This window comes from Camelus ferus, chromosome 12, assembly GCF_009834535.1.
Source record: "Camelus ferus isolate YT-003-E chromosome 12, BCGSAC_Cfer_1.0, whole genome shotgun sequence".
NCBI classification, from domain to species: domain Eukaryota; kingdom Metazoa; phylum Chordata; class Mammalia; order Artiodactyla; family Camelidae; genus Camelus; species Camelus ferus.
This window is the reverse complement of record NC_045707.1, coordinates 19,481,247-19,502,796: the sequence shown is the minus strand read 5'-3', so window position 1 is coordinate 19,502,796 and position 21,550 is coordinate 19,481,247. Positions and strand designations below refer to the sequence as shown.

Genomic DNA, 21,550 nt, shown 5'->3' with positions numbered 1-21,550 from the left:
GGAAAGGGCCGTTTAAACACTAGCTATTTAAAAGAAGTGGTTGGCAAACATTAAGGCTAGAATTTTATTTAAATAATTGCCTCCTCACAGTGAAATGAGAGGAAGTAATACAGGCACTTCCCTGGAAAGGTTTATAGGATCAGTAGATAAGAAAGCGGGTGGCTAGTACTACAGCTTCACAACTTTTTATATATTATTTTAAATACAAATTTTCCTCACATAGTCACATAAATTTATGTGTGTCTGAGGAGGAGGATGCCAGTAGTCAACCAAAATATCCATACCACCAAATTTAGCAGCATGTACCTGAAATGATACTTCGGGTGGGTCGTAATTTCAGCCTTGTACCCAGTGTAGCGCTAACTGTGAACATGGCCCCCTTACTAGGTGGCAGGAATAGTTCTGTGATACTTTACCTGTCGAATTTGGTGACAACTCCCTGCACAGAGGGCAGAGGGGAAGCATTACCAAGCTTGCTGTGACTGCCTGTCCTTTAGGTAAAGACTATAGAGGTACTGGAAAACCAAGCTCATTCATCATCAAAGTGAAGCTGACAAAGTCATTTCAACATGGACATCTGGAAGATAGAAGAGGGAAAACAGAGGGTGGCTGCCATGTTGGGTATTTTTATAGACCCAATCTAAAAATGGTGCACAGCACTTCCACACCCATTCTGTTAGCTGTAACAGAGGCTGCATAGCCACACTGAGCAGCATGTCAGAAAAATGTGGTGTAGCTTATTTCCAGCAGGTAACAACTGATATGTTTGGCAAATAGCAGTTTCTGCCAGATGGTGAGAGTACGCATCCTGAGTTTAGTTTCAGTGAAGAATAAAAGATGGAATAGTCAGGGTTCACAGTAAGCAAGTTTAAAAAGAAAATTATACAATGTCAATATGACTGGAGAATAAATTTTATAGGGACAAACAGTATCAGAAGCTTCAGGTTTTGTGCCAGATCATCTAATTAAGATTCACTGACTCATTTTTCCTTTACATCTTTGAGAGGAATACAGTTTTCTTAATTGAGTCAAGAAAAGCTTGCTTCACTTGTTTATTTCTCAGTGTGTAAATAAAGGGGTTCAACATTGGTGAAATAGAAGTAATGAGGAGCGAAATTCCTTTATTAATAGCTACCTCGTCCTTGGCTGACGGTTTGACATAAATGAAGATGCAGCTGCCATATGTGATGGAAACAACAATCATGTGGGAAGAACAAGTGGAGAAGGCCTTCTTCCTTTGCTGGGCAGAGGGAAACCTTAGAATAGTCCTGATGATATAAATGTAGGAAAGAACGACACCCATGAGAGTGATAATGAAGGTCAGCACCGCACACACTATGACCATCTGTTCTATCAGCCATGTGTCTGAGCAGGAGATCTTCAGGATAGGAGAAGCGTCACAGCAGAAGTGATCAATGACATTCGAATCACAGAATTCCAAGCCCAAACCCAGACTGATTGGTGGGAGTATGATGATCAGTGCTGCTAACCAACAGAGGAGGAGGAAGTTCTTGCAGACTCTGCTGTTCATGGTGGTTGTGTAATGCAGGGGTTTGCAGATGGCCACATAGCGGTCATAGGACATGGTGGCCAGGAGGAAAAACTCTGTTACTGCAAAGAGGTCTGTAAAAAACAGTTGACTGGCACAAGCATTATAGGTGATAGACTTGTCCCTGGATGATATGCTGTACAAGAATCTGGGCACACAAGCAGTTGTGAATGAAATTTCTAAGAAGGAGAAATTTTGGAGGAAAAGGTACATAGGTGTTTTGAGGTGGGAATCCATCAGAGTGAGGGTGATGATTGTTAGGTTTCCAGATACACTCAACATGTAGGAAAGAAATAGAAAGATGAAAAGCAGAATTTTCAGTTGAGTGTCATCCGTCAGCCCCAGCAAGATGAAGGTTGTTATTGTGGTTTGGTTTTTCATCCTCGATGGTTGTCTCTTGCCCCTTCTGCTTGAAACAATAAGACTTTGTATGAGGAACTCCAGAGTCCAGGTCAGTTTCTAACCTCAGGCGAAGTAAATCTGAGAGTGATTCCTATACAATTGGTTAGTGGAGAAGCAAGCACGCAGCACATGACAATGTTTCATCACCTCTTTGTGTCACAGAAACTGACTATTCATTTTAAAATCATTATTTCATACTGCTGCTTCTAATAAAGTACAACTTAGTTTGGTGTCAGTTCAACATATCTTGTAAATATTATTGGAAAAAAATGTCTCTTTCAGTAAGTTGCTTTTGGGTCAACAAATCTACTTTCCCCCAATTTCTTATTTTCAAACATGCTTCTAGCAGAGAAGTACCCCCCAAATGGTCTTTGTTAAGATGCTGGCATTAAGTTACGTGTGTGTTATTATTAAACTGGCAGTGAGTACTTATCACATAGTCTATCCTGTTTCAGCGTATCCAGTCCAGCTTCTCAGAAGTGTGTTTAGGACTTTTTTACTGGATATATTTTCTTAAAGATTCATTTAAATGCGCTACAGTCCAAACACTTTGAGGTTTCCCTCATAGAAAATTTATTTCAAATGTATGTATTTAGTATTTGTAATATATATCCTTGATTATATTTTCCGCCTACTGTTAGAATAGAGTATGTTACATATTTTTATACTTCCTAGGATATCCTTGTTCCTCAAAGAATTTCTCCCCAGTTTACAAGCTGAATTCTGGGATTGTATTCTTGGGTGGATTGCTTTATTTTTGATTCCTTTGACAGGGAAAATCCTAGTGTACTCTAACTAGCTTCTGCAGTTTCATATTCTCTAGATCTTGAGAGCTTGCTTCTCTTTTCCCACCAAAGGGTTCTCATTCAGAACAGCTTTTTGGTATTAAAATTCTAAATTGAATTCTATTATTTCTTTCTAACCACATTTGATAATGATGTATTTTCACTCATTGTATGTTTTGTAATGTGTTTGCTTCAAAATTTATTACAGAGAAGAAAGGGAACGTTAGGAGTATATTTATAGAGCCGAAGAGCCCTGATTTTTAAAAATTCAATTAATTAATTAATTGTTGTATATTTATATTTTTATTGAAGTATAGTTAGTTTACAATGTTGTATCAATTTCTGGTTTACAGCATAATGCTTCAGTCATACATGAACATACATATATTTGTTTTCATATTCTTTTTCACCATAAGTTACTATAAGACATTGGATATAGTTCCCTGTGCTATACAGTATAGACTTGTTTATCTATTTTATATATATTAGTTAGTATCTGCAAACCTCAAACTCCCAATTTATCCCTTCCCACCCCCTGTCTCCCTGGGAACCATAAGTGTGTTTTCTATGTCTGTGAGTCTGTTTCTGTTTTGTAGTAAGTTTGCCTTTTTTTTAAAGATTCTCTGTATAAGTGATATCATATGATATTTTTATTTCTCTTTCTGGCTTTCTTCACTTGGAATGACAATCTCCAGGTTCATCCATGTTGCTGCAGATGGCATTATCTCATTCTTTTTATGGCTGAGTAGTATTCCATTGTATATATGTATATACCACATCTTCTTTATCCAGTCATCTGTTGATGGACATTTAGGTTGTTTCCACATCTTGCCTATTGTAAATAGTGCTGCGATGAACATGGGGGTGCATGTGTCCTTTTGACATATCCCTGATTTTTAAAATGTTTTTGGTCAACCTTGTTTCAGCTTGAAATACACTTAGCCACATTATTATAAATGACATTTAGCAGTATCAGGTTTAGTAAGACTTGGCCATTTCTCATTTCTGCTTCTATATTTTCACTTACGTTCCATCTATGTGATAATTGTCTTCTTTGTCCTTTTAACCATTTATAGATTAACTCATCTGATTATTGTGCTAATTAAATTACTCTCAACAAGCCATGACTAGCCTCCCTCTTGTTTCACTCATTAAATGCATTTCAGCCTTCATTTAACTCAAACTCTCTGCTGCATGAGAGAGAATAAACTGCTAACTTAGGAAAGCCATGACAGCTTAACTTACACTATTTCACATTTTCCTGGATTTCTTCCTACCACTCTATCTCCATTCTCCTTCAGGGTGCCTTTTCTTTTTCTAATCTTATCTACTTGTTGATTGACCTAAAATCTCTTTTCTAGGCAGTCCTTTCTTTCACTCTTCTCTCTCTCTAGGAGATTCTTATAAACAAGGGAACTTCAAATCAGGTATAATTCCCAAATTTATATCTGCAGAGAAAACACATCTTACAGTATTTTTGCTTTAACATTCAACTTATTTTTGGACATCTAGATCAGACTGAGAGGTTTGAATTTAGAGTTTTCCTTTTTCTTTTCTGAGTGTCCTTGGGCAGTCTGCCTAACTTCTTTGTTCTGTGCTTTTTTCATGTGCAAAATTGAGATAAAAATAGTATGCACGTTTTAGGGTTGTACTGATGAATTTAAATATGCAGCTAAAATATCTACAGCTGCATCTGGAACACAGTGAACACTCATTACTACTTACTATATGAGGCATTCTTACTTGTCTCCTGTATTATTTCCTTTTGAGAGTCCTCTAGTTGTGTCCATTTCAAGATTTCAAACATAGTGCATGTTATTGTGATTCCTGCCCTGTCAGTCCTAAGTCATAAGAACAGTCTTAATTATATCTTTTTCTTTACTCCCATTTTCAGTTTCTCACCAGGTCTTGCCATTTCTGTTATCTTCTTAACTTGGTCCTTTTGCTTTTTCACTCCCAATACTAATTGTACCCTGGGTATCTTTATCTCATAGCTGAAATATTGTGAAAGTATACTGACATGTGCTTAACATATATCTCTGCTTTTCCCATTCGATATTTTAGAACCAATACAATCAGAATCATTTTTATAAAGCCCAAATATGATTAATTCTCCCCTATATGTTGTGGAAAAAGGTTTTGAACTGTTATTAATTGACAGTTATCCCATGCTAGGTATTTCCTTGAAAGTCTTCATCTGTCTCTCAGTTACATGGAAGTTAATTCATTTAGGCTTTAGGTAAGAATTGTGAAAAGGAAGAGAAGGAACATATTCGTGGATTTTGAATTGCAAATGCACAAGCATTTAGATTAATGAAATACTTCCAGCTAATAAATATTCAAATAAATAAGTGAGCATTGCATTTGTCTTAAACATCAAATACAAGGTATTTTCTTTAAAATGATTTACTGGATCTTTAGAATGACCTTGAAGATGATTTAAAAAATATTTATATGAGCCTAATGGTAAAATTTAAACTGATTTTTAATGTCAAGCAGGTATGACTCCAACTCTGTTGCTTTCCTGTGGACTGATGTGTAGTGAGGAAGTATACTTTCTGTACTTTTTACATAGTCTCTGGAGTAAGGCTTCAGTGTTCTCATTTCTCCTTTCCATTTTAGCCTCAGTTTTCCCCATAACATGTAGTTCATGGAATTACTGTGAGTATTGATTGAGATAATCTGTGCAGAGTGCCTGGTAGATGGTAAGTTAAAGCCACTACCCCTACTTCTTTATCGCCTTTATTTCCTTCTTCTTTTTTTTGCTCTGTAACTTGCTCTAATACTTATGTTGATAATGTATAAGAGTATTAATCAATGGCCACTGCAGCTATTGTGTTTTCTTTCCTGCATTCTTTATAAAGCATGTGGATTTTGGTGCCTCTGATAACCTGTTCAGTGTTCTGCAGAGAAATACTATGGGCAGAGTTCAGAGGCTCTGCAATTTTAGACACAAGGCAATAGATACTCCACATTTCTTTCTCAGCTGTTATTAAGTAAGTATTTGGGCAGCTGCTTCCTTTTGTTAGTGAAGAGTTTATGTCTTTTGTTTTCCCTCCATTCTAAGGAGTAAAAAAGCTTTTCCATGCAAAAATTAATTAGTTTGTTGTATGAATGGTTTCAATTAATTTTTTGCAATCACTGTCCTACAAGAAAGGTGGAAATGTATTCTCCTAAGATTTGGTGAATCAAGGCATGTTATTTCTCTCAAAACAGAAACAAATCACAGTGTCAGAATACAGTAGATAGAAAATGACCTACGGTTAAAGGCATCTCTATAGAAAAGGAGCCCTAATCTCCACTCAGGGGAGAAACAGTTAGCTGATAATCAGGTACCCTTTTAGATAGTATTATTAGGGAGCTGACCCTGCTGAACCAAACAGAAAACTCTAATGCTCTTAGTGCTTCACTGTGGCATCCTAACTCAGAGCATTGCTCCCAACTCCCAAACTGTCCTCCCTTTATAATCACCAATAATTGTCTTCTGTGATACTGGGATATTAAATGAATGATCTGGTAAACCACTTTCATTCAGGTATATTTTCTATTTAGTGTATTTCAAGGAATATTTGCATTTATAACTCGCTCACTATAACTATCGCTTATGGCAGCATTGCTGATAACTTGGCACACTAATGAAGGGCATTATAGTTACATGTTGGTTATATGTATTGATTGGTAAGAGTGACATTGTAGAGAAGGTCACTTCTGTTTGTCCCTCCTGTTCTTGTAAGTACTCATGAATTCATTCAAGATATAATTATTGAGATGCTGTAATATGGCTGGTTCTGCTGCAGATACTAAGGATAGAAAGAGTGAACAGGTAACTGACCTATCTCTACTAATGCGTGTAATAAATACTTCTAATGCGTTCAATCCCTTCACATTTCACTTTTCTAATACTAAAAAGTATTAGAAATAACTTTTCTTTTCTGGAGATATCCAAATTAATTTATTGCCATCTGATTTTTAAATAGATAAACTTGATATTTGGCATAGACCAAGGAACTAGAACTCTGAATGAAGAAAGAAACTGAAATTACCAAAGAACATACTTACTCTAATGGAAGGTCACCATGGCTTTAGTTGACTGTGTAATCCCGGTAGTGTCACAGATGAAACTAAAAGGATGAGTGGACTCAAGTGTGTGCACAAGTGCCCCTCGCAGTGAGACACACATTCACAGACGGCTCTGTGCAGCGGATAGTGCTCTCTGAGTTGCCAGCAGACTCTCATGAAAGATGTTTTTCCACTTTAAACTTAGGAAGCAATTTCTTATATCTCAAAGCAGAAGTAAAAAGTCATTTATTTTAAATGTCTGAGAAAAAGAAGGTGATTTTAAAAAAGATAATTTCTGATTTCTCTGGGCAAAGATGGATTTTTACACAGTGAAATAAGATGAATGTTTTATTACCATCTCAGACTCTTAAGGATGTGCAGGGGCCCCCTCTATGTGGATAGAGAGTCCTTCGTGACTAAAGTTCAGATATGACTAATGAATCTATAAGGCACTGGATTTTGGCAAAATACCTAACAGGGGCAGCAGTGGGAATTGTGTCCTTGGAGACAATAAGATGCAACAGTTTTATTAGACACATTCCAAGTGCAAAGCAGTAACTTTCTGATGAAAAGATATTTCTGGATAGTCTTCAACCCATAGATAACAAAGTGTTAAGAAAAGAAAACGAATTTGCTTTATGCCTATGTTTTCAATGAGAAAATATTCATATATATATTATATAATATATATATATATATATTTGAAAGTTTACATACATTCAATTTCTAGGCCAATAACTATAAACACTTACATGGTAAAAATACAGGTTTGCATTGTAAATGTTCTGCATTGTACTCTTTATGGATTATCCTTTATTTAATAAGGCTTCTCATACTTAAATATTATATCATTATATATTAAATATTTTATATAAACATTATTTATTTCCTTAGTTTATGTTATCAGAAGAGAAATTTCTGAGGCAAAGGCCAATTACATTTTAGAATTTTGAAGTGTATTGTCACATTTTGCTTCCAATGTGTAATACCACTTATATGCACAAAAGTGGGTCTCTCATTGTCACTGTTGGGACTGTGGGACCTGAAGGAATCCCACCCTTAATTCCTTGCTTGAGTTCCAAGTGAAGTAGAGAGAGAAAGTAGGCAAGTAAATGGAGATTAAAATACCAGTTTCATTATGGAAGTAGTTGAAAACATAGCTATGAACATCCCAATAAGGAAATCTTGAGTCATTCATAACTGTACGTAGTGCTGGAAATCCAAATCTACTCCACTACCCAGGACAAACACTTCTACTGCTTGACTTGGAACAGCCTGAAATCTGTCTATAGAAAAGACAGTATAAAAAAAGAAAGGGAATGGGATGGATCTAACATATCGTATCCTTGTTCGAAATCTACCCATCAGGGGAAGGGTAGGTAGGAGAAGAGGGCAAGTCTTGCTTATTTTCAGTACTACTAGTAAGAATAATACCTTGTATATAATTTTTTTGTTTACATACACATAAATTTCTGGTGGTAATATACCTAAGATTTTAATTGTTAGTCATGCAGTATATTTTACAGCGTGTATACCAGTTACACTCCTGTGAGCAGCGTGTAAGAATTCCAGTTTCTCCACTTCTGTTTGAGTGCCTGTATGTGTGTCTGTAGTCATATATCATTTTCATATACTCAGGTGCTGGTTAGATATTTCTTTATGTGAAGTACCTGTTGAAGTTAATTTGCTCATTTTCTTTGCTTTTTCAATCAGTGTTATTAAGGTATAATATATACACAATAGAATACATTCATTTTAAGTGTAAAGTTTGAGAAATTTTGAAAAATGTATCCATGTAAGTAATCACCAAACCACAAGATATATAACATCTCTATCATCCCAAAACATTGCCTCATGATACTTTGCAGTCAGCACACTCTGCTCTGACCTCATTCAGTCACTTATGTGTCACTACAGATTCGTTTTTCCTGTTCTAGAATTTTACATTGATGTACATTGATGAGTGTATTATTTCACTTAGCATAACGTTTTTGATATTTTCTGTTCTATTTGTTTTAGCAGTTTACTCCTTTGGGTAGTTGAGTGGTTTTCCATTGCATGAGAATACCAAATTAGGTTTCTTTTTTTTTTTTTTAACTTTTTTTATTGAGTTACAGTCGTTTTACAATGTTGTGTCAAACTCCAGTGTAGAGCACAACTTTTCAGTTATACATGAACATACATATATTCATTGTCACATTTTATTTTTGCTGTGAGCTACCACAAGATCTTGTATATATTTCCCTGTGCTACACAGTATAATCTTGTTTATCTGTTTTCTCTATTTTTAATGAATATTTGGGATATTTACAGTTTTGAGCTATATGAATAAAATTGTTACAGACATTCATGTATGTTATTTTGAGGGATATCTGTTTTCAGTTTTCTTAGGTAAATAGCTAAGAGAGCAATTGCTGAGACATGTGACAACTATATTTAATTTTATATGAACTAGCCAGAATGTTTTTGTAAGTGGCTGTATCATTTCACATGCATAGCGGCAATGTATGATAGTTCCAGTTGCTCCCTACTCTTGTCATGACTTACATTGTCAGCCTGTATTCTAATTGTAGCCATTCTAGTGAGTGTGTGATACATTTTAGTTATAATTTAAATTTCGTGATGACTAATGATACTGAACTTCTTTTCATGTACTCATTGGCTATTCATGTAACTTCCTTAAGTAGTATCTAATAAATTTTCTTGTCCATTTTTAGTTGGTTACTATTATTGACCTATAAGTTTTGCTGGTCAATTGTGAAGGATGTTTGCATCTGTGATCATGAGAGGTGTTGGTCTACATTTTTATTATTGTAATTTCTTTGCCTGGTATTTGTATCAGGTTTATGTTGATTTCATAAAATGAGTGAGAAAGTAGTCTTTCTGTGTTCTGAAGGAATTTGCATACATCGGTATTCATTAGTGAGGCAACGTGATTTTGGAGTTTTCTTTGTGAGAAGGTTTTTAACTATTAATCCAATTTCTAAAAAGAAAAAAAAACGCAGATTTTCTATTTGTGTGCGTGTGTCAGGTTTGTAATTTGTATCTTTTAAATAACTTTTCCATTTCATCTAAGTTGTCAAGTATATTGGTTTAACATTGCTCATAATCTTCCATTATTAATATGGTGATATCTGGAGGATCTATATTGATGTTCTGTCTTACATTCTTTGTATTGGTGTATCTGTCCAGGTTCAATCAGGAGACAGAAACCATATAGTGATTTAAAAAGGGGGAATTTAATATATAGAATGATTAAACTATGGTAAATAAGTAACCATAAGATATAAGAGAACTCTAGAAGGTACCTGAGACTCAGGGAGAATTTAACAAGGAGGGACAATTATGAAGGGGGAATCAACTCTTCAAGACTGGGGTTCAAATCTCATTGCAGAAGGTATAGTTGTAGTCCACTGGCAGAGAAGTTCACAGGTTTTCCCGGACCTAAACTAGTCTACAGTCCTGTTTCAGGTGGAAAGAATACCCTAGGGCACTGGCTAGTCACATCCAGGGGTAAACATGAGGGTGTGCAGAGGTAGCAAGGATACAGCTGTGGTTAGGAGACCTCCTCCACATCAGGAAGTATGTAAATAGTGATGGTCAGCCAGGTGTGGACTGACGAGTTGCTGAAGGGCTCTGTATACCTGGTGAGTGGCTGGACTGTATCTCCACACCACACCTGTGAGAGGTTGTGCAGTTACCAGAACTAGAATATTAGGAGGTCATGGAGAGGAGGTGACTTTTGGTTGGCTTACAAGCAGAGATTCCTCCTGCACTCCCCCATTCTTGAAATGCACATTCTGTCCACCATTCCCACACTAGGCGCAGTCTCAAGAAAGTAGACTTAAGAAGGTAAGGTGTTGTTGAGATTATCTGAACTGAATACATGACTGAGCCCAGTTAAGGCCTGTTCATAATCTTTAAGAATCTTGTGGGTGGGTGTGGAGATCTGCTCCTCCTGTGGCTGAAGACAAACTTTGTACGTAAGTTCCCTTGCTTATTGAAACTGCCACTCACCAGTCAGTAGTGACCTGCCTCTCTCTCCAGTCTCTCCTTGTCCTCTGTGTACAGGGGCCAGTTTGTGAACCAACATAGGAAGAGAAGCCCCTTCCTCCTGAAATATTTCTCCACGAGCAAGCTTAGTATCTTATGATACTAAGTTTCTTTTTAGTATCTTGCTCCCTGAAAATAAAGAAATACTTATAAAAAATCATCTGTTTATTCTAACAGGTTTAAGATTGAATTTGAGACTGAGGGGCAATAATTTGATAACTGGCAAAATTGGTAATTTGTGTTTTAACTCTTTATTTCTTGATCTTTCTAAGCAGAAGTTTATCAATTATGTTGATCTGAAAAATTAGCTTTATGTTTCACTGATTTTTTTCTATTGCATGTTTGATTTCTATTTCATTGATTTCTGCTTTTATCTTCATTATTTTCATCCTTCATTGTCAACCAGTTCAAAATATTTTCTCTCTCTCTCTGTTTTGAATAGCTTCTTCATTGTCCTCTGCTAAAGTATGGTCAAAGGGTATTATTTAATTTTTCAACATTTGGAGATTTTCCAAATTTTTTCCAAAGAAACTGATTTTAATATAATTCTGTTGTTCACAGGAAACGTGTTTTATATTATCATGATCCCTTTGAATTTACTGAGATTTGCTTTATGTCCTAACATATGTGCTGTCTTGGTGAATTTCATGTGTAATTGAAAAGAATGTTCAATCTTAGTTCTTTAGTGGATTGTTCTTTAAATGCCGCTTAGGCCACCTTGATTGATAGTGTTGTTCATGTCCTCTATTTTAATTATTCCCTTTCTACTTGTGCTAGAACTGTTGAAATCTCTCATAGTTGAAGACCTGTCTTTTTTTTTTTTTTTTTTTTTTTCCATTTCTGTCGGTCTTCACTTCTTGCAGTCTGAAGCTCTGTGATTAGGTACATGTACATTTAGGGATGTTATGTCTTCTTGATGAGTTGACCCTTTGACATTGTAAAATGTCCCTTTATATCTAGGGTAATACTATTTGCTCTAAAGTCCATTTTGGCTGATATTAATATAGCCATCCCAGTTTTTAAAATGACTTCCTTAAAGCTAAAATTGTGTTTAATTTCCTCCAAAACTGGGGTATGAAATTAGCCTTTTTTATACTCCAAGTGTCAACCCATATAACACATAGATGCCCCAACTCCATAATTTTCCTAATGTATATGTCATTATACCAGTTGGTTTATACTATAGAGGTGATTAAGTTAGTCACACAAGATTATCTTCCATATATGCCGGTTGTATTTGTTCTTGTCTATGTCTACAGTTACTGTACATTTCTCTAGCCAATATTCTTGAAAATACTTATCTATTAATTTTAATGATAGTGGGAAAATAAAACATAAATGGATCAATTAAAATAGATTATTAGATTATTGGTGAGCCCTGAACTTCACAGTAAATTATAAGAAGACAGAAATGTATATGCAAAGTTAGAAAGACAGACTATTTCTCAAATATCAAGATATTGATTGTTGTTGTCAATCCTTCTGAAATAACTAGAGAGGTAAATGTGTAGAGTAGCATGCTGCATAAACGTCGCATATTTCTTCTTTATTGGTATAGCCTCATTAAAAAGAAAGAAAGCAACATGTTGTGTACTCCATGAGAGTAACACAATAATATCAATCATCCAACATCCTCTTATGATATGACTTTGACACTCTTTCCAAGGATAAGTAGGCTCTAAATTCCTTCCCTAGAATTTGGACAGAAGCTAATGACTACTATAACCAGTAGAGTTGATGCTATGCCATCAAGACTAGGTTATAGAGAGGATATAGATCCTGCCTAGATCCCTCTATTTTGGGACACTGACCCTTGGAACTCAGTCCCATGCTGTGAAAAAGCCCTGACTGGCTCTAAAGAGAGACCATATAGAGAAATGCATATTAAAACCCCCCCCAGACGGAGGCCTCAAACCGACAGTCAGATTCAGCTGTCAGACATGTGAGTGAAGGTGTCTTAAGATGACTCCAGCTCTCAGTCTTCAGGTCTTTCACATGAGTCCCCAGACATCACAGAACAGAAATAAGGCCTGGTGTACTCTCTGTATAAATTCCTGAACAGAACCTGTGAGCATAGTAGATGGTTGCTTTATGCAATAAAATGTTGAAGTAATTTTTAGTGGTCATCTCCTGGTGTATAAGTGCTTACAATTGACAGTTTTGTTTTTTTTTCCTGTGGAAATCATCCCAAAAGTAATCCACAACTCGAAGTGGAAACCTGCAGTTGATCAATTGATTGACGTTGACAGTTGATAGAAATGTGGCTTATATTTGTCATTTGTCAAAACTCATCAAATTGGATACTTAAGATTTGTACATTTTACCAGATGTAAATTTTGCTTAAAAAAAGAATCAATCCTTCCTTCCTTCCTTCTTTCTCTTTCTTTCTTTCTTTCTTTCTTTCTTTCTTTCTTTCTTTCTTTCTTTCTTTCTTTTTCTTTTTCTTTTTCTTTTTCTTTTTCTTTCTTTCTTTCTCGATAAGCACACTATTACTTGCTTCAAACTTTAATTCCTTCAGTTTAGCAATATGTTCGTCAATTTTCCTCTTGATCATAATCCAATATTTATTCCCTTTGTAGTTCCCTATTTTTTCCTATTTCTGCTAGTTGAATATACTTGATATCTTCTTAAATCATCCACTTAGCCTTGTTTTGATGTGACTTGTCTTATTTCATTAGCGTTTAAAATTTGGTCTTTCTAGTTCACTCATATGTCTGTTCCAATTTTGTAACTGATAATAAGTGATGTATGTTTACATTTGTTTTAAATTAAATGCCTTTTAAGTGAAATTCTCTCATGAATTTAAATAACATAGTGAATACATCTTATCAGTGGTTGTGATGATGTTTCCATTTTAAAAATTCTGATCATTCTTAAAATCCTGTTGATATCTTAGTTTCCACTTTGTTCTTTCATTATTTTAATTAGCCTGGAACACCTTATTTGATTAAATTTATTTTAATACATCTATGTATCTATGCACATTTTTTTCTGTTTTTTTGATTCTTAGATTTATGGTATTATTTTTGATAACTTTGAGAGGAAGAAACTTGTATTATTGCTGTATAATGTGTCTTCTATATAATTTATATACTCTTAAATACTATTACTTTCCTTCCTAGATCATTGAAGAAAAGATAGGTCAGAAGTGGAGACAATTTTCATTACTTAGAAATACATTATTTATAGTTTCACAATGAGAGAAAGCACCATGTATGAATTTGGCTTGGAAAAAAGGAGTTTGATTAAGGTGAAATTAAGATGCAGTATTAAATGTCTTTGAGAAAGTTAATATGACTAAATTATAAGTACAAAGCAATGATACAAGTTAGAAGCTGTCATTAAATATTTAGAGGACTTTCTTCTTTCATTTTACTCTGATTCATCAAAATCTTGATTTCTTTGAGAGAAATGTAATCTTCTTTATGGAGTTGCTGAAGGCTTGTTTCACTTGCTTATTCCTCAGGGTATAAATGAAGGGGTTTAGCAAAGGTGCAACTGAAGCCATGAGCACCGAAACGCCTTTGTTTATGGCCACCTCCTCCTTTGCTGAGGGCTTGACATAAATGAAGATGCAGCTTCCGTAGGTGATGGAAACCACAATCATGTGGGATGAGCAGGTAGAAAAGGCCTTTTTCCTTTGTTGGACTGAGGGGAATCTCTGAATTGTCCTGATGATGTACGTGTAAGAGAGAAGCACACACACTAGCGTGATAATGAGTGCAAATACGGCCACAAGGATAACCATTTGTTCTATTACCCATGTATCTGAGCAGGAGATCTTTAGGATTGGACCTGCATCACAGGTAAAATGATCAATGGTGTTGGAGTCACAGAATTCCAGCTGCAGGCCCAAGCTAAGTGGGGGGACAATGATCATCAAGCCAGATACCCAGCAGCAGAGGACTAGTAAAGTGCAGACTCTGTTCGTTCATGATGGTCATATAATGGAGGGGTTTACAGATAGCAACATAGCGGTCATAGGACATGGCTGCCAGGAGAAAAAATTCTGTTGCTCCAAAGAGAATAACAAAAAATATTTGACTTGCGCAAGCATTGTAGGTAATGGTATTATCCCCAGTTGATAGGCTGTACAGGAATCTAGGAATACAGACAGTAGTAAATGAGACTTCTAAGAAGGAAAAATTTCTGAGGAAAAAGTACATAGGAGTTTTAAGATGGGAGTCCACCAATGTGAGGGTGATAATAGTCAGGTTCCCTGTTACACTTGACATGTAGGTGAGAAATAGAAAGATAAAAAGCAGAATTTGCAGTTGTGGGTCACTTGTCAGTCCCAGAAGGATAAAAGTTGTTACTGCTGTGTGGTTTTTCATCACTGAGTTTTGAAATCTACCCAATCTGCGTGTAAAAATCAAAAAGATATTATGAAGTTGATATTTGAATTCTGTAGCAAAAGACTGTGTGAATAAAGCCAAACAAGTCTGCATTTATTTTACTCCTTCATGTTATATTCAGTATCACCACTGTTTCAACAGCCATCCTGAATGTACATGTGTGAGCAGTGGATTATTCCTTCAGGATTCATGTTACTGTAAAGCAGTCCCACATTTTCTCAGATCGTTCCCTGCCCCTCAAAATTTACAAATGTTTGTAATTCATGACATGGATTGGGTTTTACAAGGAAGTTAGGGGGGAAAAGATGACGTTACCTTCTGTGAACTTAAACATTCTTTGTTTAAAGACAAACCTTGGATATAGGACTTTTCCACATAATGAAGAACATGAATTCTCTTCAGCTGTCACTTTCCAGGGATTGTTTTAAGGGTTAGATACATTTCTCCTGGAAAATGGACAGAAAACAATGACAACAAAACACAGCCCTGCTCCTGAGACTTGCCTTTGTCTCTTTATTCTTCTCTGCTTGTATTCCTTATTCTCAATTCATAGATGGTTTGATGCACAACTATTTTATCTATAGTGTGAAGAAAGGTTGTAGTCAAGATATTTGCAAAAGGAATTTTCTCATGTGAATTCATGTAAGTTTTCAGTTAATTGATGGCGGTCACTGAAGCTAAAACAACATTTAATATCATTTAAAAATAGCCTTCCAGGCTGTGCCTGATTTCATTATGTTTTTAATTCCTTTGAAAAGATGTTAGTGTCTTCACCTTGTCATCTTACTCCTGCTCAGTTTATGCTTTAAGCCTCTGCAACCTGAATTTCACTTCTAATCCCCCATTGCTTGTCTAACACCTGTAAGAACTTTATTATTGTTGAAACCAATGGCACATATTTTTTTTGTAGTTATTTTGCCTGGCATACCCGCTCTGTGAATATATATATGTATTTAATTTATATGATGGACTCACAAAGGCCACGAACTTTTCCAAATAAAAATCATTGCCAAGTATATATCATCCAAATGGATGTTTAACAGTCACCTCACATACAATGAGCTCAAAGTGAAATCATTTTCTCTATCCAAGCCTTCTTTTCTTCCACTGATAAACATTTCCTGATTAAAATTAGCCTCTTTTGTGTGGCCTACAAGGTTCTTCACAGGCAGGACCTTCCGTATTTTCACATCTCCTCACTTACAAATTCCTTACTTTTCTTCCTCATAACTTAAGTTCCAGTAACCTTGACTACTTACAGTTCTTCATATTTTCTACATGCTGTCTCCTCCACAAGGGCAGTCCTTTGACTGCCCAGTGCCTGTTGGTCCTTCAGGATTCTCCTCGGGTATTAATTCTTCAAGGAAATCTTCTTTTACCCACCCAGAGTATGTGAGATGGTGATCCTGTGTTATTTCCTAGCACCAGTTGCCTGCCCTGTTTTGGAATCTATCACATCATATACTTCATTATACTTATATTTCTCCTCTGTGTTTCTGTAAACTTCTCCAAAGTAGAGACAATCTTTCATATACTCTTCAATTCTCTTATGTTGGCCTGTATAGAGTATTATGTAAATGTGAACTGAAGAAACAAAACAGAGTTGTCTGTGAAATGAAACTCAGCTATAATCTCTAATGATGTTCTGGTCAGTTGACTCAGTATTTTTATTTTCATGTCTGTTTCAAATTGCTTAGTCATTTTGAGTATATTCTTAAGCTAAAGGCTTGGAAAATCCTGATTCTAAACTTTATAAATCCTTCTTTTCCAGACTTTTCCTCTGGCCTTTGAAGTAGTCCTTACTTTACCTTTAATATTCTAATTCTCCACCTGCTGTTGTTTGCTTTTTAGTTTGTTTCTAGAAATCCTTCTGGAGCTCTTGCTTGTTAGGTGCTTAGATTTTTTTCCCATTGTCCAGAATTTGCTCCCCATACAACATTTTTTTTAAAGACTATAGTTGTTTAACTTTCTGCTTTGCTCTCTTCTGCAAAGCTGAAACCACATGCTATGTATCTAAAGAATGATTCCCTTTCTAAAAGACACTGGAGTATGGCACGTTTCCACCATCTTTCCCTCCTCAGTGCCCAAACTCAACACCCTTGCTCTGGTAGGAAGTACTGATGTTCTTCATTCAAGGGATTACTTTGTACTGTCTTCTTTAAAGTCAGCTGAAATTCGCTAGATACTATATTTGTAGACATTCCGGAAGTTCAGGAAGACTAGTGCTCTTAGGGTTATTGGATCGCTCAGGTCACTAACAAATAACCTCTAAGGACAGGGGGTTTGTTCTTTGTCTGATACATCACTTGCTGCAACGGAAACTGTGCCTGGCATGTAGCATGTATTTAGTTTTTCAATGAATGATTTAATCTACTTTATATATAATTTTAACTCAATTTTTATTTTATTCTTTTAAAAAGTAGAGAAAATTTCCAACAATACTGGTAGTTAAAAGGCTCGGGTTGCAATGACAGGAAGATTAGGATTGTTGCTAAATTCTATGATTATACTCAAGATAGATTCTGTTTCTTCCTTGTTTAAATAACGTACTTCCTGCCTAGATTATAAAACCTATTTCTCTCCTGCTGATACTCCCAGCTTATTTGCTAATATAACCTAAAATTTGTTAATGATGCAGCTTTTAATATTTATAATAATTTCATCCCTCTCTCTCTACACATATTAGGTTTATTTAGCTTTCCATTTTTTCTGCTGTTCAGAACCAACCTCAGTGAATAAAATCTTTTGAGAAACAAATGCATAAGCATAAAGACAAATCAATCAACCAAATATTTGTAAGGGAAAAATAATGTCCTCTCTTTTTTGAATCTTGAAACAGTCACAGAACCTCTAGAACTGTGTTACTCAACTTTTCATCACCTTTCCAGTACTCCTGATTTCTCCATCTCCTTGTCCATTAATCAGTCTAAAATAGCACAGAGTTCTAGTCTTTGTTTGGACCAGTACTTTTAAGGTATAAAATATAACACTATGCTGCCCCTTGACAATGTAGGGGTTAAAGGAACTGATCCCATGTGCAGTCAAAGAAAATCGTAAAACTTTTAGCTCCCATGGAAATTAACTAATAGCCTACTGTTGACTAGAAGCCTTACCATTAACACACAGTCGATTAATACATATTTTGTATGTTATATATATTACATACTGTATTCTTACAATAAGGTAAGTTAGAGAAAAGAAAATGCTATTAAAAATCGTAAGGAAGAAAAAATACATTTAATGTATGCTCTTTATTGATTCTGTAAGTTTACAACATCTGTTTACAAGATGGTCTGTCAGAACCTACATAAATATCTTATATAATGTAAGACACTGTGATATTACATATGTTACTAACACTAGACATCAAAAATGAAAAAATAACATGAAACAGAAATTCATACTTATTTAAGGTAAAGCAATTCATGCATTGATAATGAACAAAAAGCAGTAAGATTACTTTATGGTTGCCTACTGTAAATCAAGGAGATTGTTCCCAGTACACCAGCTTATGCAGTGATGAATTAATCAATGTAAAATTTTTATGGCAAAGAGTGTAACAGTCATATTTACAATACAGTATTGGAAACAGTCACTTTTTTAAAGAAATACTCACCTGTGATGATAGGCTGATACAAAGTTTCTCCCAGTTACGAGAGAGGCATACTGTATGGCAATGTGATTCTTTAAAAGCAAAGTTATATAACAGTAAGAAATATAACACATTATTCATTTTGTATAAAATTCACTCACCTTATGCATATATAAAGATAGACTAATATCTACATGTTTTATGCATTCATGACATACCTTTTTCTTAAATTTTCTGTTATGTTTAGGCTACAGGGTTTCTCTGAGAATTAAATTTTTTTTAATTGTCACAAATCTCAAAATCTTTTTCCAATATATTTATTGAAAAAAATCTGCATTTAAGTGGACCATGCATTTCAGATCCTTGTTGTTCAGGGGTCAGCTGTAGATCAGCAGTGATTTCTCTCTTTGGTGGGGATTCTTGATCGGGAGTCAGATATAAGCTAGTAACTCTATCACCCCTTGGCAGTGTGATCATGGCTGAGAGACTTCATTATGGTGGAAATCTCAAGGGTTTAGAATTAGACACACTCAATGAAAGAATTCTGATTTATCCTGAGGTCCATAACAATATTCAGATAAATTATAAATTTAATAATTACTAATAGGTGGTGACACGTACTGCAAAGTAGCTTTCTGTTCCATTTCCACAGCCACTGATTTCCTTCTCTTGTGAACCTGTTAGTGAATCACAGCTACTGTTATTCAAGAATCATTATTTGGAAAGGAGAATAGAATATTAAGTCTGAGTGTCTTAAGGACAAAATTTACCTACTTATTTGACCTACAGTTTGCTTTTTAATTTTTTCCATTTTCTAACATAATCCTTTGTCCAAAATTTAAATTTAATCAGCTTCCGTTCTCTTTACGACTTCAGAAACACAGTATCATTTTTAATCCTCGTCCATCTTTATTTTATTAAGTGTGAATCTTCTCATTTCTCAGAAGACAAGAATTCTCTCATTCTCCTAATTTGTCTTGGTCTTATTCTCTTAGAAATCTTGCCACACATGCAGGGTAGACATCATTATGGCAAAAGTGATGTTTACCTCCATAGTCTTTGTTCCCCCAACTCACCCACCTAAAATCCCAGCCTGCTTTTGCCTCACTCCTCAAAGTATACTGGCTGGTACCTCAGTTGTGTTGTCAGGTAAGCTCTGACAGTTGGCTTTCCTTTTTGTAATGCAAGTGCCTGACTTAAGCTTTCACTGCCAGGGCATCCTCTTCAGAGATGGCTATTTCCAGTGAACACTGCCAGTCACAGAACTAGGTAAAGAGCCAGGCCAACATCACCCTTCACCCCCTCATATCAGACTCCTTTGTTTTAGAGATCTTGGTTGATTCCGGTAACAGACCTTTTGGGCCACGTGTGTTTTCTCTTCCCTAGGCTTTAAAGTCTCACTCTTGTGTTTTATATTCACCAATAAATAGTGAGCCCTTGAAACTCTAGGCCTGACCCTGGACCCCAATTAAAAGCAGAATTTCCATCTCCCCTCTCTCCCTTCTCCATCTCTATTCCCAGGACCTCACTGTGTGGCCTCAGGAGTGTCATGTGCTTTCCAAGACCTGTGGGAGATAAATTTTTTATTCCCAAAGTTTCCTAAAGGGAGTCTTGCCATCATAAGACCCACAGGTCCAGTTACAACATTGTTCATCCAAAGGCTGAGACCCACACGACTTGTGGAGGTTTGCACTCTGACATTCTCCCAGGCTCACTCTTCCTAACTAATGATGCAACTCTGGACCTTTCTGTCACTCCACCCTCCTGTTAGAGCACAACCACTTACTTTTATGTCAGGATTTACTTCCACCCGGCTATTGGAAAATCTGAGACAAGCTATTGTAAATGGAAATATTCGATCCAGTTTCTGTTTGTCAAGCACAGGTCTAGGCTCTGTATCATAAAACTCATTTAATTTACACAAAAATTCTGTAGCCTGTAGCATTTTATGTAATGTTTTACCTTCTTCTTCTACAAAACATGCGTTTAATTATGTTGTTTAATGTGTGTTACTCTCTGAATCAGAATCATCAGGAGCTTTTCACAATACAGATTCCTGATCTCAGGGACACCTGAACATTTTTCATCTAGGCAGTGAGGGAGAGGGGTTAGGTGTCAGTGAAAATGTTTTAGTATGATGGTCAAGTATTATATACATATTAATGTTTGAGACCTACGTAGACAGTGAAGGAAGTTTATTGCCTAAACTGAACATTATCACTTACATCCTCACCTCCCTCCCAATTAGTACTGTACCTCATATCACATGCAATCACTTAATTTATATATTTATATTATAATTTCAGGTACTCATGAAAGAGGAGTAGAATAGTCACTAGCTTCTTTTCCTGTATTATGAATTTTATTTTGTTGATATTATCTGTGACCATTATGTATATTCTTCAGCAAGAGAAAAAGACTCTATTTCTGTTCAGGAAGCAATAACCGCTCCCAGTCCTTCACCACCATTAATTACTTGTAACAGCAGTAAAAATATGTCCTATCTGAAAACACAGTCTCCATGCTTCCTGCTGTTTCTCCATCACTGAAGTAAATGGTACCCCCAGGGGACAGTAATTCATTTGTTATGTGAATGATTTTTCACTTAATTGGCTTTAAAATATTTCCAGCAAACGACCTGAGCCCTCTGAGTCTGGCAAAATTAAGTCCTCTCCTCCTATGGGCATGTGCCTTATAAAGTCCCCATAAGGTACATACGGCAGGGCCAGCCGGGCTCTAAATGCACCATGTGAGG

General features: G+C 35.7%; 2 protein-coding genes across 2 annotated transcripts; both read right to left on the bottom strand.

The window, feature by feature from the left end:
• Window positions 1–991: 991 nt before the first annotated feature.
• LOC102505806 (olfactory receptor 6C2-like) lies at window positions 992–1,930 on the bottom strand. The gene has a single exon (XM_006185988.2). The coding sequence runs from the start codon at window positions 1,928–1,930 to the stop codon at window positions 992–994; it is 939 nt and encodes a 312-aa protein (XP_006186050.1).
• Window positions 1,931–14,233: 12,303 nt separating this feature from the next.
• On the bottom strand, window positions 14,234–14,848 carry LOC102509343 (olfactory receptor 6C2). Its single transcript, XM_006185999.2, has one exon. It carries the CDS (start codon window positions 14,726–14,728, stop codon window positions 14,234–14,236), a length of 495 nt encoding a protein of 164 aa, XP_006186061.2. The 5' UTR covers window positions 14,729–14,848.
• Between the last annotated feature and the right edge of the window lie 6,702 nt (window positions 14,849–21,550).

Excerpts from the sequence above, each read along its gene's own strand:
- LOC102505806 (XM_006185988.2), bottom strand. The coding sequence starts at position 1,930 with ATGAAAAACCAAACCACAATAACAACCTTCATCTTGCTGGGGCTGACG.
- LOC102509343 (XM_006185999.2), bottom strand. The coding sequence starts at position 14,728 with ATGATCATTGTCCCCCCACTTAGCTTGGGCCTGCAGCTGGAATTCTGT.